Consider the following 15434-nt stretch of genomic DNA (forward strand, 5'->3'; position numbering starts at 1 on the left):
CCTCCATGGCGCACAGTGAGAGAAAGTTCTATAACTGCCATCTTGACATTGTGGCAGTCAAGGTTCAGAGTATGGTGCTGGGTACTTAGAGAACATAGTGGATAAAACCCATCCTAAAAACAATCACTACTGAAAATCATTAAATTTGAAGTCATTGTTTTCAACTGTGAACCTTGGAGGGAGGAGGAGGAGGAATGGACAGTGAGGGTTTTTTTTTCATGGGATCAGAATAAATCAGTGCTGCTATACAGTTTGGTCCCATGGTGCTCTATGGTACATGGTGGCCTGTCACTATCCCTTTGGGATTATAGCTAGGCAGGTGAAGCCAAATGATCCCTGATGCCTCAAACCACGCTGAGCCTGCCAGTTAGATGAATGTGGACTAGCTGATGAAGTGAAAAGAGCTGGGTATCAGAGTAGCATAAATCAGTTGGAGCAGGATTGTCCTCCCGAATAGCAATCCTATTCTATGTGCTGTTCTCCTGATATTGCTTTATCTCCCACTGTCTATGAAAAGCTGGTATTCTGCTGAACTCCTTTACTCTTTCTGTTGTGTGTAGTTTACATTCCTGCACAATTGCAGTATGCTTTCTCCTCCTCAGAGAGTTCAGACCATAAGACTCTCCAGAAAGGATGAAATGAATGAAGTGTTGCAGATTTGCTGGAAAATATGCCTTCTACCTGTGAAGAGCATGTTTTCATGTTAAGTGTTGTGCATTGAAGAATGCGTCCAGCATGCCTACAGACTATAGAAATCAAGCTTCCCAGTCTGAGAAAATTCACAATGGAAAGTCAGCCCACTTAATGTAGAAGTATTGCTTACTCTTTGACACTTTGTATTATAGTGCTTTATTAGTGATGATTTAGATAGATGCCTCAAGCATTATTTGGAGAAGGCTATAAAAATCACTTCAGCATTTAAGGTGTCTAGTATCCATATTGGCATTGTGTGATTTCGGGTACTCTGGCTGTTGCTACAAGTCTCTGTCCTTCATATAAGGCTCAGTGGTATAGACCCTCTCCACAGAGAGTACAGCTTTGAAGCTGTTACTTCAGTTGCTTGCGTGTCTCTCACTTTCATGTATTACAGTGCTGTTTGTGTGGAAATAGAATTATTTATCAGGTCTTACCTGTAGCTCTCCTTCTAGCAGGAAAGGACCATTCTCTAGGAGATGATTTTAAGTCATAGGTTACATTTTCAGCCTGAGTATAATTCTTGTTTACCTGCGATGTCTTCATCCACCAAAAATTGGCAATATCTCAGCATGAACCTGTTTGCCTTTGAGAATAATGTGCTTGTTCTGTAATGGGCAGACATCTGGGCTTCTTGACATGAATTTGCAGGAGGCAAGATCTTGTGCTTTCCACATTACAAAATTCAGAAGACTGGTTACTATGGAGACTTCTTATCCTCTCTGCACACCCCTCACTCTGGTATGGTCTGTTTTTTAAATATGATTTGTTCCTTAGCAATCTGGAAGTCCAAAACCTAGAAATAATTTTTGCGGATTAATTTTAGTGTGTCAGTGGATCTTTGGCTTTCCAATTCTTATACAGTAACTGTTATTGAAACACAACATTGGAAAAAGTCCTTTCCTTTGCGTTTTGGGGACTTTGTGACCCCCTTCTCTATGCAGTTTTCTTGATCTTCTCTCGGTCAAGATTGTTTTTCTCCACTTTTATTTGAGATAGAATCAGATATTCCAATATTTTTTTTTCCAGAGATAAAATGGTGCATAGAGCAGTATGTACTAGTAGCTTTTTAGCAAAGATGATTTACTCATTTCAAGTCACTCAGCATATAATTCCTGTCCTAACTCATTTTACAGTGAGTTTTGCAAAAGAATGATTTTCTTGAAGGTTCAGAAGTTTTAAAGCCAGCCCCCAAGATTGTTGTAGGTTGCAGATCTCGTGTTTTACTGTCTTAAGAACCAATAAGGTGGTGAGCCACTTTCCTTGATTTGTTTTTTTTTTTTTTCTCTCATCTCATGGCTGGAACTTCGGGATGGCTGTCTTAGGCAATTATTTCTCTACCCCCTGACTCCCCAAAAACAAACACACACAAAGCCTTCTCATTCCCTGTTAACAGGATTTCTGCTATATAGATTCCCTAAAGCAGCTTTAGTATTATAAGAAAGAAATAAAGCAGAATTGTGAAGTCAATTATGTGGATCATTTACTACTAAACTGTTAAGTGTGTATGTTTTTAGATATATAATATATAGGTTTTTTAATTTAAAAATGAAAGAGCAAGGCCGCTGCAGATACAAGTTTGTCTATGATGGTTGAGTCCCAATTTTTCTTAGTGTTGCATGCCCTATTTATTTTATTTTAATAATAACAAACATGTCAGAATGTGTTTTGTAAATTGCAAAACTTAATTATGCAGGGACAAATGTACCTGAATTACAACCTTGATAACTTTCATTTTGCTACTGAATACATCTGGTAATTTACATACATTTTTCAATGAAGGTTTAGTAGAACTGTTGAGTTCTCATATTCCTTTTTTTTTTTTTTTTTTTTTTTTTTTTTTTTACAAAGCATACTATGTAAAATTACTATGCTGTAAGGTTAAACCTACACTGATTAAATGAGCAGAGTACACTTGATACAGTCTCCTTTCTTTTATTGTTTGCTTTCTCATTGTAAAATTCAGTAATTTTTCTTGTAACATATTTAATTTCTAGTACTTTAGAACTCTGATTTTTGTGTGTGTTTCTGATTGATTTTCTAAAATATGTAAAAACATACATGCATAAATGTGAAAAGACTAGTTAGGATATCTTTAGGAGTTTCTACAACATAAAAGCTCTACCATAATTTAGCTAGCATGAGAATTGAAATTACAGAAGAACCTTAGCTAGCATGTGCCATGGCATTTAACATTGACTTTATAATTTCCATGCTTCTAAAATAAAAATTTTAGATTTAAATTTGCAAAGTGTAGCAAAATTTTATTTGTTATAGTTGGTGTTGTTACTCTAGAGATACAGGAATCGTTTTTTAAAAAAATCTCTCCTTGTAGCCTACTGAATAAGTTGCCTGCTCTGATTTCAGATAGAAAGCGCTGCTGATGAACCCAGAGTGCTGTGTATAATACAAGATATTACCAATTCTAAGACGGTGAATGAACGTATCACTTTAAACCTGCCAGTTTCCACTCCACTGAGAAGGCTGTTTGAGGATGTGGCCTCCAAAGTGGGCTATGTTAATGGAACTTTTGATTTAGTTTGGGGAAATGGAATCAATGTTGCGGATATGGTAATGGCAAAAACATTTTTTTTTTTTTTTAAGGAAAAATATTAGGTGATAAAATGAACCTTTGTAAAAGTTTGTTTTGTAGAACAGTAGTTGTACAATGTTTTCAAATATTTCTCTTGCATCTAGTTCCTATAGTGATCTAAGACCTGGGAAAATTTGTAATTAATCACAACCAAACAAGTTAATGATGTTACTAGACTTAAATCTGAATTTCTTTGTTTTTGTTGATTTAGATTATTTTGTACCGTCAAGTGTATTCTAGAATGAACAGTTACTGAACAACTAATTGACAAGTTCTTAATATTGTTTCTACATGCTAGAATTGCTTGTATTTCAGTAGATGCATGCAAGTTATAGCACACTTGGAACTACTGCCACCAAGTGTGTAAAAATGATTGTATTTGATCCATTGTATTTCTGAATCAGTCCTATAGATTAATGGTTCAGCTCTTGAATAAGCTGACCAATTTGCAAATATTTATTAACTGTTTTGATTAGGATTTGATTTATGCACTGGTTTCTCTTGAGGGTAGTTCTTTCTGAACTCCTAAGTTTGATACTAAAAGCTGCTTATTTCATAGATGGCAAGGCTATTTTCTTTTTCACTGTAGTATGATAGGTTATTTGAAGCAATATATATATAGAAGAAAACTTACTGAACTTGTTCACAAAATCTTTGATTACATATAAATGTGTCTGATGTTTTGTTCTTACAGACTCCTTTGGATCAAACCAGTGATAAATCTATTCTTGATGCTGGTTTTGAGGTAGGGAAGAAAAATTTTCTACATTTGACAGATAAAGATGGTGAACAGCCTCATATAGTGTCGGTAAGCCAAAATAGATATATTCACCACGTTTATATTCCTTTCAAGCTTTACCGGAGAGAAAATGTCTGCCTTATCCTTCTGACAGGATTACATTATTGTTCTTTTTCTAGTCCTGTATGTCATACTAAGTCTCTCAAAAAAAACTTTGACAATGCAACTCAATTACTTGTATTACCTGTTTGTGTATTAGAAGTAAAAATACCAGTGATAAAAAATAGTATTAGTTATTTTCTGTTACTGCTTGATAAGCTTTGTTTATATAAAGACGGTTCTTAACAGAATGGACTTAATAGTATCCCAGCCCAAGTGTAAGATAGTTCTACATAGGATCTTTAGCAGCAAAGTTGTAGCTACAACGTCAGTTTTGTAGGCTTGCATTTTTATTTATTTATTTATTTTTAAAAAATCAGATTAAACACAATAAAGGTTTTTACAATAAATTGTGGACTGCCACAAAAATATTTGAAAGTTCCTGCTGAGTGAATTTTAGAATTCAAGGAAGTGAAAATAGCAATGGTTTATGTGAGCCAGGCATTGGGTATGCTAGCTACACAAAAGATTTAATATGCTGCTCTGTCAGCGTTTCCTCGTCCTGACCTGCTGAGGCTTTCTTGAGCAAATTGTCTTTTATGCCAAATTGGTTTTATAGTATGAACAAATATGTTCAGGATGAGAACCTCAAGCTCACTCTTTTGTGACCAAAGTCAGAATTTGAATCCAAACTGGACAGTTTTTGTTTTGGAGGGAAATGGGATGGTGGAGTGTCCAACAAATTACTGCTGGCTCTTAAATTGTTTTTGTGTTTAAGTATACATGTGCCCAAAACGTTGGATTGGTGCATTTAAAAAACAGGAATAAAAATTGTATGAAGATTGATTAAACTAAAGGGTTACCAACAGCTACATATAATAACTTCCAGTGATTTGAGTTTAACAGTTAAACCACAGAAATGAAATGTGACTTAAATCACCACCACACAGACAGTTAAGAGCTCTTACTGGAATTGTCATCCTTATTCCACCTTGAGCCTATGTTATGGTGGGGATCTCTGAATAGGGAGAACTGGTAGAAAACACCTATATTTAGGTTGCCTGATACTGTCTACTACACATGATTCTTGCAGACTTATTTTTTCAGAAACTGTCTCAGTTGTTTCCAACTAGCTTTTGAAATTCAGCAAGGGGAAAGACCTTTGGCTAGGGACTTTTTTCACATAAAATTTAGTTTTGTTTTTGTTGAGACAAACTGTTAAAAGTAACTATTTCCCTACTGTCATTTGTGTTCATCAGGAAAGTTTCTGGCAGTATGTTAGAATAAAAAAACTTAACTCTACTCTGGGGGCTCCACACATGGAACAGGAGCCAGTCTCAAAGCTCCCAGGGTAGAAGTGTTTGCTACGGTACTACAGGTTCAGGGTTCAAATAATGTATGTATGATAAGGGGATTGTTACAGTTGTGCATAATAGAATTTGTTTTAGCTCTTTCTTAAAAAAAACCCAAAATAACAAAATCCACATATCTAACCCTGGCAATTGCATACAGAAATGTAGTAACACTTTTTTTGTTTTGCAAAACTACTTTAGTTGGCAAAATCAAATACTTGAATGTTAGGAAATGCCTGATTTATGATTGCCTGTGCAACCTTAATTTTTTCCCCCTTGTATGCGTATGCATTACAATAATCTTTAATTACAAAGTCATATACTGTTGTTTCCACAGGACACTTGCATCAGTCAGTGTACAGGATGGACTCACAAGGGGACAGAACTAAGGTTACAAGGGCAACTGTAAATCAGGCATTTCATAAACTTTGAGTGTTTGACTTTACAACCTAACTGATCTTTTAACATAGGCTCTTTTGTATGAGATATATATTAGCTGAGTTTTAACTTCTTTTGTAAAAGTTAGTTGGGTTAAGAAAATGAATTTTTACATAAAAATCAATGTATTCATATTTTAGGAATCGGGTATGACAGATGATGGTAATCAAGAGAGGTTTATAGGCCCTCTACCAAGAGAAGGCTCTGTTGGTTGTACCAATGATTATGTCTGTCAAAACTACTCATACTCTTCTATCCTGAGTAAATCAGAGACAGGTATGGTGTTTTGTCCCACTTTGTTTTAACCTGTTTAATAAAGTGTTAATTATTTTAAAATAATATTAACGCTTCTTAAGTAAGCAGGATCTTAATTTATTTTGAAGAAGACAGAGGCATTTATTTTAAACGCATTAAAATGTTAGAATATTTTTTTATCTACTGTTGATAGTTCTTACCGGAACTGTCTTTGGGAAAGGGACAAAAGTATCCCCTTCTTGGTCTATAATAGGATTGCAATGTGTGTGAAGAAATGTTCCTTCAAAAGCAGGTTTTTATTAGTGGGTGGTTGGGGAGGGGATTGCTTGGTGCCAATGTGCTTTTAAAGTTTTAATCCACAACTACTCTTGAATTTCTTGTTATTCCCAACACTCCACCTTCCCTAGACCCCAATTTATAATTTGGTTTTGACAGTACTGTTTGTGGGATTATAGTACATCTGTTCCCTCTTTCTCATGCATTTGTGTGTTCAGCTGGTAGTGTAAATCATGCTGTAAATGCAAATGGTAATCATATGTTGTCCTTTTATAGGCTATATTTGAAACTTTTCTTGACTTGTGACTTCACTGAGATCAGTGGTGTGAGAAAGGTTGCAGTAAACAGACCTTCTTTTCTCATTAGTAGTCGGAATTTAGGACTGTTGTTGACCTCTGGTGCTGAATACCATAACACTGATAGGATGTAAACATTCATGTGCTAACTGATGTCAGATGTCTTTTTATCCAAATACAGTTGTGGTAGCTAAATCTACAGTAAGAGAACAAATACAATATAATGCATATATCCCAATTTTGAACTCCTTTCACAAAAACTCCTGTTCATTGCAAAGGGTGGTTGCCTTTTGTATTATGAGAAGGGAACTGTACCCGAGTATTCCTTTTCACTTAAAGCTGCAGAATACAGAATTAAATGTCATAAAAGCAAATGTCCAAATTCATTTCTATGTCACTGTATGTAGCAATATATTGAATTTTTACTTTGTCCCATATATGTTACATGGTTTGGACAGAACTGGCCTTAATGCCACTTCAGATGGTTTTTAATTTAGGTAAACGTTTCACTCCCCATCTCCCTTGAAACTAATTAAACTTGTTACTGAATTTAGTAGTAGTTTGTAGCTATTTTTTATGCGGCAGGAGAGAGAGTAGACGAGTAACTTTTAACATCGTAGGGAGAGACAATAAAGGCTATTGATTTGTTATTAATCAGCACAAAGTGCTTTTCAGATGATGGCTTAGGGCAGGGGTGGCCAACCTTTGGCTCTGGAGCCACATGCAGCCCTTCAGAGGTTAATATGCGGCTCCTTGTATAGGCACCAACTTGGGGGCCGGAGCCACAGGCAACTTTCCAGTGTGCTGGAGGGGGATGCTCACTGCTCAACCCCTGGCTCTGCCACGGGCCCTGCCCCCACTTCGCCCCTTCCTCCAAGGCCCTGTCCCTTCCCGCCCCCTCCCTCGAGTCTGCCACACCCTTGCTCCTCCCACTCCCCCTCAGAACCTCCTGCACACTGTGGGAGGCACGGGGAGGGAGTAGGAGGTGCTGATCAGTGGGGCTGCCAGCAGGTGTCGGGGGGAGCTGATGTGGGCTGCTGACATATTACTGTGGCTCTTTGGCAATGTACATTGGTAAATTCTGGCTCCTTCTCAGGCGCAGGTTGGCCACCCCTGGCTTAGGGAGTGATTACTACAGTTAAAGCTGCTATTTTGCTTTTAATTACACCAAATTGTGGACTGTTTTCAGTCTCCAGTGTAAATTACCTTCTTGATGGAAATCATTTAAAAAAAAAAATTAGGTTATAGCTTCACGTGTGCCCACGTAAGTAGTACCTAGTAAACCTTGAACATTTAGTTTAATATTAATGAATGATCTTTTACAATATCATTAAAATATACTCATGTGGTTCAAGGAAAATTTGAGAAGTTGAATGCCAAATGACTTTTTTACTGTACATCTTTAATACTGTCCCAGATTGAGCAATAATTAGCACAACAGTTCTTCTCATGTCTTCACTTTTTTTATGGTGAAAAATGTGGTGTTTTAATGACTGTACCTGCATGTGGTGGTGGTAATGTTGCTTCTATAATCATTCTTTCTTGTCAGTTACATATTAGTTTTCTTCTGACAGGTGTGGAAACTGTTCTGTGTTTCCAACCCAAACTCTTATTTATATATTTTTTAGGCTATGTGGGATTAGTAAATCAAGCAATGACTTGCTATTTGAACAGCCTATTGCAAACACTTTTCATGACTCCTGAATTTAGAAATGCATTATACAAGTAAGTATTTGTTTTATATAAACAAGATTGTATCATTAATATTGACATCTTAGAAAACTAATGTAATAGACTTCTATCTCGCCATAGATATGTGGGCATGGCATGTTAATTTCTTTCATGTTATCTCTCCTGTATGGAAATGCCAGTGCATCTAAACTGCAGTGGCTATTTTGGGTGTGCAGGCAGTGCAGTTGTTTCCAAGGTGGGTAGACATAAGGAACAGGGGTTGTGAGGAGAACAAGGAAGGAACTTGCCTCAAGAACAAATTTCTTCTCCCTTTTTTTTTTTTTTTTTTTTTTTTTATTCTAGATCAGGTTCAGTTACTTGGCTACCTAGAGTTTTAACCATGAGGTGAACCTACAGCTGTTCTCTGTTAGCACTTGTTGTGCTCTCCCTATGCACGTAAAGCCAACAACACATTTTTTTAAGTTGCATCTACAATCACCTTATTTCCTAATAAAACCCCTTGCTCTTTTAAGTAGTGACTTTTGTGCCTAGGAGGAATCTTTCTTGGCAACTGGCCTATAACTGTGGAACATGGCTCAAGAAGAAATCAGAGTGACCAAGAACCTCTACATCTTCAAGTCAAAATTAAAATAAAAAGTCTTCAGCTTCCCTCCAATAACTTGAGCAAAATCACATGTTTAAGAACAAACACCCCAATCAAACCCAATAAGCCCTAAAATTCTGAGGAAATGAGGGCAACACAGGGATCTTCTTGTGTCACTTTAATTTGTAAGGTGTTTGGATACCACGATGATGGCTGCGGTATAAGATCCTATATAAATAATGCTTAAACATTTTTGCCATTAAATGACACTTAAGATGTTTCTTTGTCGTGGGTAATTTTGATGTAAGCATCCATCTGTGACACAGTAAAATTTGTTTTATGATCATGCTTTCCCTCCTAAATGGAATGAATGGTTTCTTTGCATGGGATTATTTGATCTTCTCTGGCACATTATGTACCACAAGGTGAGCCATGGGCTAGGATGGTTCTCTGCTGTGGTTAATGGACATCAATGGTACAATACAATTTCTCCAAATGTAGATGGAAAAACCTGTTAGAATACAATAGTAGATCTTGTCTAAAGGTCTAGTACACCTATAGCCAAATCAGGCATGCTTAAGTCTGTCTAGTTTTTGCTGTAGGGTAGATGAGTATAAGGATAAAAGTACGTAGGATTAAGATGATAAAGTTGTCATTCATCTGCTGTTTGCAAAATGGGTTTTTAGCTTTCTTCTATTCCTGTATATGTCTTCATTTATATTGAAATATTTTTAAAACATTGAAATTATCAATATTTGATAACATCCAAATGCCTAATAGTGAATGTTAAAATCTTTTTAAAAGAATGTATAAACATTTTACAATCATTATATTCATAATGGAGGCTTTTTAAAAAATGGCCTGAGTACCATAAAGTTAAATCTGCACTTCATTTGGCTTGAAACAGTTTCAAAAACTGAAACACTTGTATGTTTAAAAAGAGTAAATATGTAAAAGATGGACTAGTGCATGGCCCTTGCACATTTCAGATCAAAAGTAACTGCAGCCATATTTAGTTTAGTATTAAAAAGCAATCATGATAGTGTTGTCATAGAGGAGAGATTATTCAGCAAATGTGCAGAAGTTGTTGTAAAGCAGAGATATGCACGTTATAATTTGAGTATATGCTATATCTGATGAGCTTTGCAAGTTTAAACTAAGATAGAACTATAGCTTTTGACCTATGAATATCCAGGTGCATTGCTTACAAACTGTGTGGCAAAGATTTCCAACAAAGCTTACACATCCAAAGAATCATAGAAATGCGGAACTGGAAAGTCATCAAGGTCCATTCCATTCCACTCCCCTCCCCCACCCACCTCAAATCCCTTGAGGTCCTCAATCCATCCCCCTGTGCTGAGGCAGGATCAAGTATACCTAGACCACCCTGATGGTGTTTGTCTAACCTGTCTTAAAAGCCTCCACAGTCATTGATTTCACAACCTCCCTTAGTAATCTGTTTAAGTACTTAACTATCCTTATAGTTCAAAAATTTGTCCAGTATCTAACATCTGTCTTGCTGCAAATTAGGCCTATTACTTCCTTTCCTACCTTTAGTCGACATTGAGAACAGACAATCACCATCCTCTTTATTACAGCCCTTAACATATCCATTTCTGCACTACTACTGCCCAACCAGTTATTCCCCATTTTTTATTTGTGCATTTGATTTTTTCCTTCCTGAATGTATTGCACTTGTCTTTAATGAATTTCATCATGTAGATTTCAGGTCAGTTCTCCAATTAATCAAGGTCATTTTGAATTCTAATCCTGTCCTCCAGAGTGCTTGCAACACCTCCCAACTTGGTGTTATCTGCAGATTTTATAAGCATACTCGTCACTCTAATGTCCAAGTGCATAGTTATAGACCTGTGGAGGACCCACTAGATATATCCTCCTAGTCTGACAGCAATCCACTAACAACTACTCTTTGAGTATGGTTTTTCATTCAGTTGTCCACCCACTTCATAATTTCCTTTTGACTACACTTTCGTGGTTTGCTTTCAAGAAGATCATGTGGGACTGTCAAAAACTTTACTAAAATGAAGATAAATCATATCTACTGCTTCCCCCTATCCTCTAGGCCAGTAACCCTGTCAAAGGAGGAAATTATGTTGTTTTTTCATAATTTGTTCTTGAAAATCCATGTTGGCTATTACTTTATCACCCTGTTAGCATCTAGGTGCTTACAGATTGATTGTAATCATCTAGCTTTTTTGAAAAAACAACCACTCAACCTTTATGTTGAATATTATCTATAAAAGTTGTACGCCTAAGTGTTGCTTGTGTCCATAATAGCAGCAATTAAATCAGAGATTCTGAAGTGATTGACACTATTTTGGCACAGTTGTAAACTGTGGTTAGGTTTTTTTTGACTGCTGAGTGTGATTTATGAAACCTGGAGAAAATTTTGATTCTCATTAAGCTAAGTCAAACAGAGTTAACTCCTACAATTTAGCAAACGTTTAAGGGCAATATAATTTCTTCAAACTTAAATGCTATTTTGTGAAATAAATTGCTTTAGAAGTATTACTCAAATATTTTATTTGTTAATAGATGGGAATTTGAAGAATCTGAAGAAGATGCAGTGATGAGCATCCCTTACCAGCTTCAAAGACTGTTTGTTTTATTGCAGACCAGCAAAAAGAGAGCAATTGAAACAACAGATGTTACACGGAGCTTTGGATGGGATAGTAGTGAGGGTAATGTTTGATGCTGGATTTTATTATGTGGAAAATTTAGAATAATTTTAATAGCTGTTGTTTTTTGGCTAGTGCTTATTCCAAGGACACACATAAGGGCACTAAACTGACGATGGGGTGTAAAAAGACATCTTTTCATACAATTTTAAAGAAGAACCTAAAACCAAGTTCCAATAGAGTAGTTTAAATGGACACTTCGTTTCTAAAACTGCTTTTTGTTTTGTAGTGTGAGGCCAATGAATGAAAATTCATCTTAGATTTCTTGAATTTTTATGGTCAGAATCCACAGAGTGAATTCAAACTTTTAAATAAGTATTTGAGATCATTGGAAAGATAATTTCTAGCTGCTTTAAAAAAAAAAGATTGGGGGGGGGGAATCAAACTTAAAACTATTTAAAAATGAAAAATGAGAAGCTTCTAAGCAAAACTGTAACATTAAGTATCTATTTCTGGCAAAAATCTTTAAGCTGAAATTAAAGTTGTAAATATCAGTTGTTTAAAGGAAAACCCCTATAAAAGATGATGTAGCTGTCTCAGAAAACAAAAATCAACCTAGAAATGCAAAGGTTAAACTTAAACAGAAAATAATACAGAAAATTCCAAACACATTAAATGTGGGGACGCACAGTTGGTCACTTGGACAGTGTAATTCTGCCCTATGCCCTGCTGATCCTTTGCACTTTGCACTTGCCCTGCCATGATATGAGACTTTATATGCCTTAAACTTTCTGGGGGAAAAACCTACGTGGATTTGTTTTAGTTTTGGGGAAGTGTGGGTGAGGTGTCAGAATCAGGTTTATAATGGAAGACTATCTTAAACTGTAACTGTGCAGACAAACACCTCCATATTGTTTACATGTATATTCATACTTGTATGAGCATATGCTCCAAACTTACACAAGATGTATGCTAATTTTCCTCATTTTATGATTTTAGAATAACTTAAGCCCTACAGGGGAAGTTTTTACAGTAATCATATTTTAGGCATAGAATTTTGACAGTACCCTCAAAACTAAATGATTTATTTTAAACAATATATATAATCTATAACTGTGCTATTGAAAATATTAGAAGGGTGTGACTTCTTTTTTCTTGTTTTCACTGAATGAGATTAATTTTACTTTATACTAGCATGGCAGCAGCATGATGTACAGGAGCTTTGTAGAGTCATGTTTGATGCTTTGGAACAGAAGTGGAAGCAAACAGAGCAGGTAATCTACCATAAAACTTCATCTTTCAGGGAAAGAATGTTGGAGGAATGTTTAACTGTCTTCTAAATGTAGTCATGTGTTAACTGTTTTGCAAGACAATTGAAAAGCTGCCACTGTCTTTTGTCTGAGGCAGTGGTTGACTTACTGGATGCTTATGTGATTTATTTTTTGAGATTGATTTACAGATTTTATTCTTTTAATTAAAGTTGTGTGTGTAAAGGTCTAAGTCCTGGTCACAGTGAGCTGGATCCTCAGTTTTGATGTGCACTGCAGAAGGCCCACATAACTGGCCAATTGAGGGTTTCCCCACCATGGAGGAAATTCCTAGGTATCCCTTAGCCAGCATAGATAGCTCTATGCAGCTTCCCTTTCCCTGCTCTAGATAAAACTGGAATGGCCATGGTCAGAGCACTGCTGCATACTGTGGATATCCAGATGGTGTACTCGTCCCTTCAAGGCAATCATCAGTGGGGAATTGCAAATGATTCCTTTGTAGTACCTTCCCCTGACCAGCTAACAGCATTTTTTGAACACAGATGAGGACTGAAATAATATAATCGTTTTTAAGTAATAAGAAATAATGTTATAAAATAATGTTTACTTTAGAGCACAGCATTATATGTAGAAAGCAGGAACCACCATGATGATAAGAGTGCTCTAAAGTAAACATAAAGTAGAAAACGGGAACCATCAGGACATTTTATTGCCCAGTAGCATTTGTGATTATAAAATGTATATTTTTCACATGTTTAATATATAACTGCAATCTCTCCCTCTTCAATTAAGTGTAAGGAAAAAGGGATGTCAGTGTAAAACTAAAGAAAGGGAATACTTTGTTTTAACCTTTTTTAGATGTTTCAGACTATGCCAAAATAAATCTCTCCATTTGTTTTAGGCTGATCTCATAAATCAACTGTATCAAGGCAAACTGAAGGACTATGTAAGATGTCTAGAATGTGGCTATGAGGGCTGGAGAATTGACACTTACCTGGATATTCCATTGGTCATCAGACCTTATGGCTCCAACCAGGCATTTGCTAGCGTGGTGTGTACTCTTATGCTGACAGCTAGTACATCCATACACACATAGAATACATAATGCGACAGTGGTATAATTTCTTACATGGTAAGTATCATCCTAGATACTCCATCTTGGGGTGTTCGTCTTTGTGCAGTGAACCAGCTAGCAAGTTCTAGAAGATTTTTTTAACCCTTCAATGAGTCCTACTGGTGCATGTATAAGGGGAAGGGAAATGCAACTATTCTGCCTTGAGGTTACAATAATTCATTATTTTCTTTCTGATAGACTTTTGAGTATTTGCCCTAGGTATCTCTTGTGAAATCACTGATGTTCTTTTGATTGGCTGGGGTTATTTTATTAGCACTTCTGTTAGATTTTGTTAGCTCTGCTGGAAGGTTTAGTGAAAGAACAGGGCAGCTACGTAGTGAATTTTGGTTTCTAGTTTAATGTCTCTGTGTTGGTTTTTATAACTTAAGAGTTTAAAAATAACACATCCCTTATTCATTTGGCAAGGATTCTGTAATTCTAATGATAAAAATTCCATTATGACTCTGTTTTCTTTATTAATACCTTTGCACTGGCATTAGTGATGTTGGCAAATGTATAAAATGTAGGGAATAATTTTTAATGACCTGCTTTCCACAAGAAAAGTAATTTGCATACTGTTTCATACCACTGTTGTGGTTTTAAAAATAAATACTTGATGGAATTATTAAAAATAATGGGAGATAAGTCAAAGAATTCAGAATTAAATATTTTAAAGCAAGGCAAATATTGGGGTTATAAACTGCTTTATATTTTATTTATTAAATTTCTTTTTAAATGTTAATGTTCTCCATTGTATTTAGTGAGTTGGCACTGTTGTAAGATGTTAGCAGTTCTTTTGTTAAGAAATTGAAAGAATTATTTTATCTCCAGGTTAGCTACAGTTACATAGCTTCAGTTACATAGGGCACTTGATATTTTAAAGCTTTGGATACCAATCTTCAAGGTAATAACAAGGATAAGAGACATTCATCATATAACTTTAAAAAAAGGGTGGGAGTAAAGAAAATTTTCTGAGTGCCTCTCAGCATTTTTCCAAATTTTATGGAACTTCTTACACCAACTGGAGGTTCATTTGAAATTGCAGTTTCAAGCTGTTGCAGACATTGGTGTGTTAAATGGGTTTCTTTCATTGTTTTCAAACTGTATTTCAGGAAAATTTCAATAATACAACAAACAAGGAATCTTGCTTTTTTTGCTTTTTTATTGATATAGTGAATAGAGACTTTCTATATATATATATTCTATTTAGAAAGTCTAAGTCCTTGTGTGTTTATATATTTATATTTTTGTGTATACACAATTTTTAATAATTCCATTAATCACTGACTATTCTTTTGAGTGGTGTGCTGATGTCTCAGATTATTCTGGAATTATTTTCTTTGATAGGGAAGAAGTCTGCTACAGAATATTATGGAAAATTAAAATACAATAAAAGT

General features: G+C 35.6%; 1 protein-coding gene across 6 annotated transcripts in view; it reads left to right on the forward strand.

Annotated features, from left to right (window-relative positions):
- USP47 (ubiquitin specific peptidase 47) overlaps window positions 1–15434 on the forward strand; it is an 89101-nt gene that overhangs the window by 18892 nt on the left and 54775 nt on the right. For 5 of the 6 annotated variants that reach the window (XM_037899822.2, XM_037899819.2, XM_037899820.2 and 2 more), the window contains 7 exons: window positions 3061–3264; window positions 3981–4094; window positions 6055–6190; window positions 8370–8466; window positions 11573–11718; window positions 12850–12929; window positions 13825–13974. In XM_037899822.2, coding sequence (XP_037755750.1) covers window positions 3262–3264; window positions 3981–4094; window positions 6055–6190; window positions 8370–8466; window positions 11573–11718; window positions 12850–12929; window positions 13825–13974 — 726 coding nt within the window. In that variant the 5' untranslated portion in view covers window positions 3061–3261. Of the gene's footprint in view, window positions 1–3060; window positions 3265–3980; window positions 4095–6054; window positions 6191–8369; window positions 8467–11572; window positions 11719–12849; window positions 12930–13824; window positions 13975–15434 lie in introns of those variants that run through there. The other variant, XM_037899821.2, reaches the window with a different exon arrangement.

Source organism: Chelonia mydas, chromosome 6 (assembly GCF_015237465.2).
Source record: "Chelonia mydas isolate rCheMyd1 chromosome 6, rCheMyd1.pri.v2, whole genome shotgun sequence".
Taxonomy (NCBI): Eukaryota; Metazoa; Chordata; order Testudines; family Cheloniidae; genus Chelonia; species Chelonia mydas.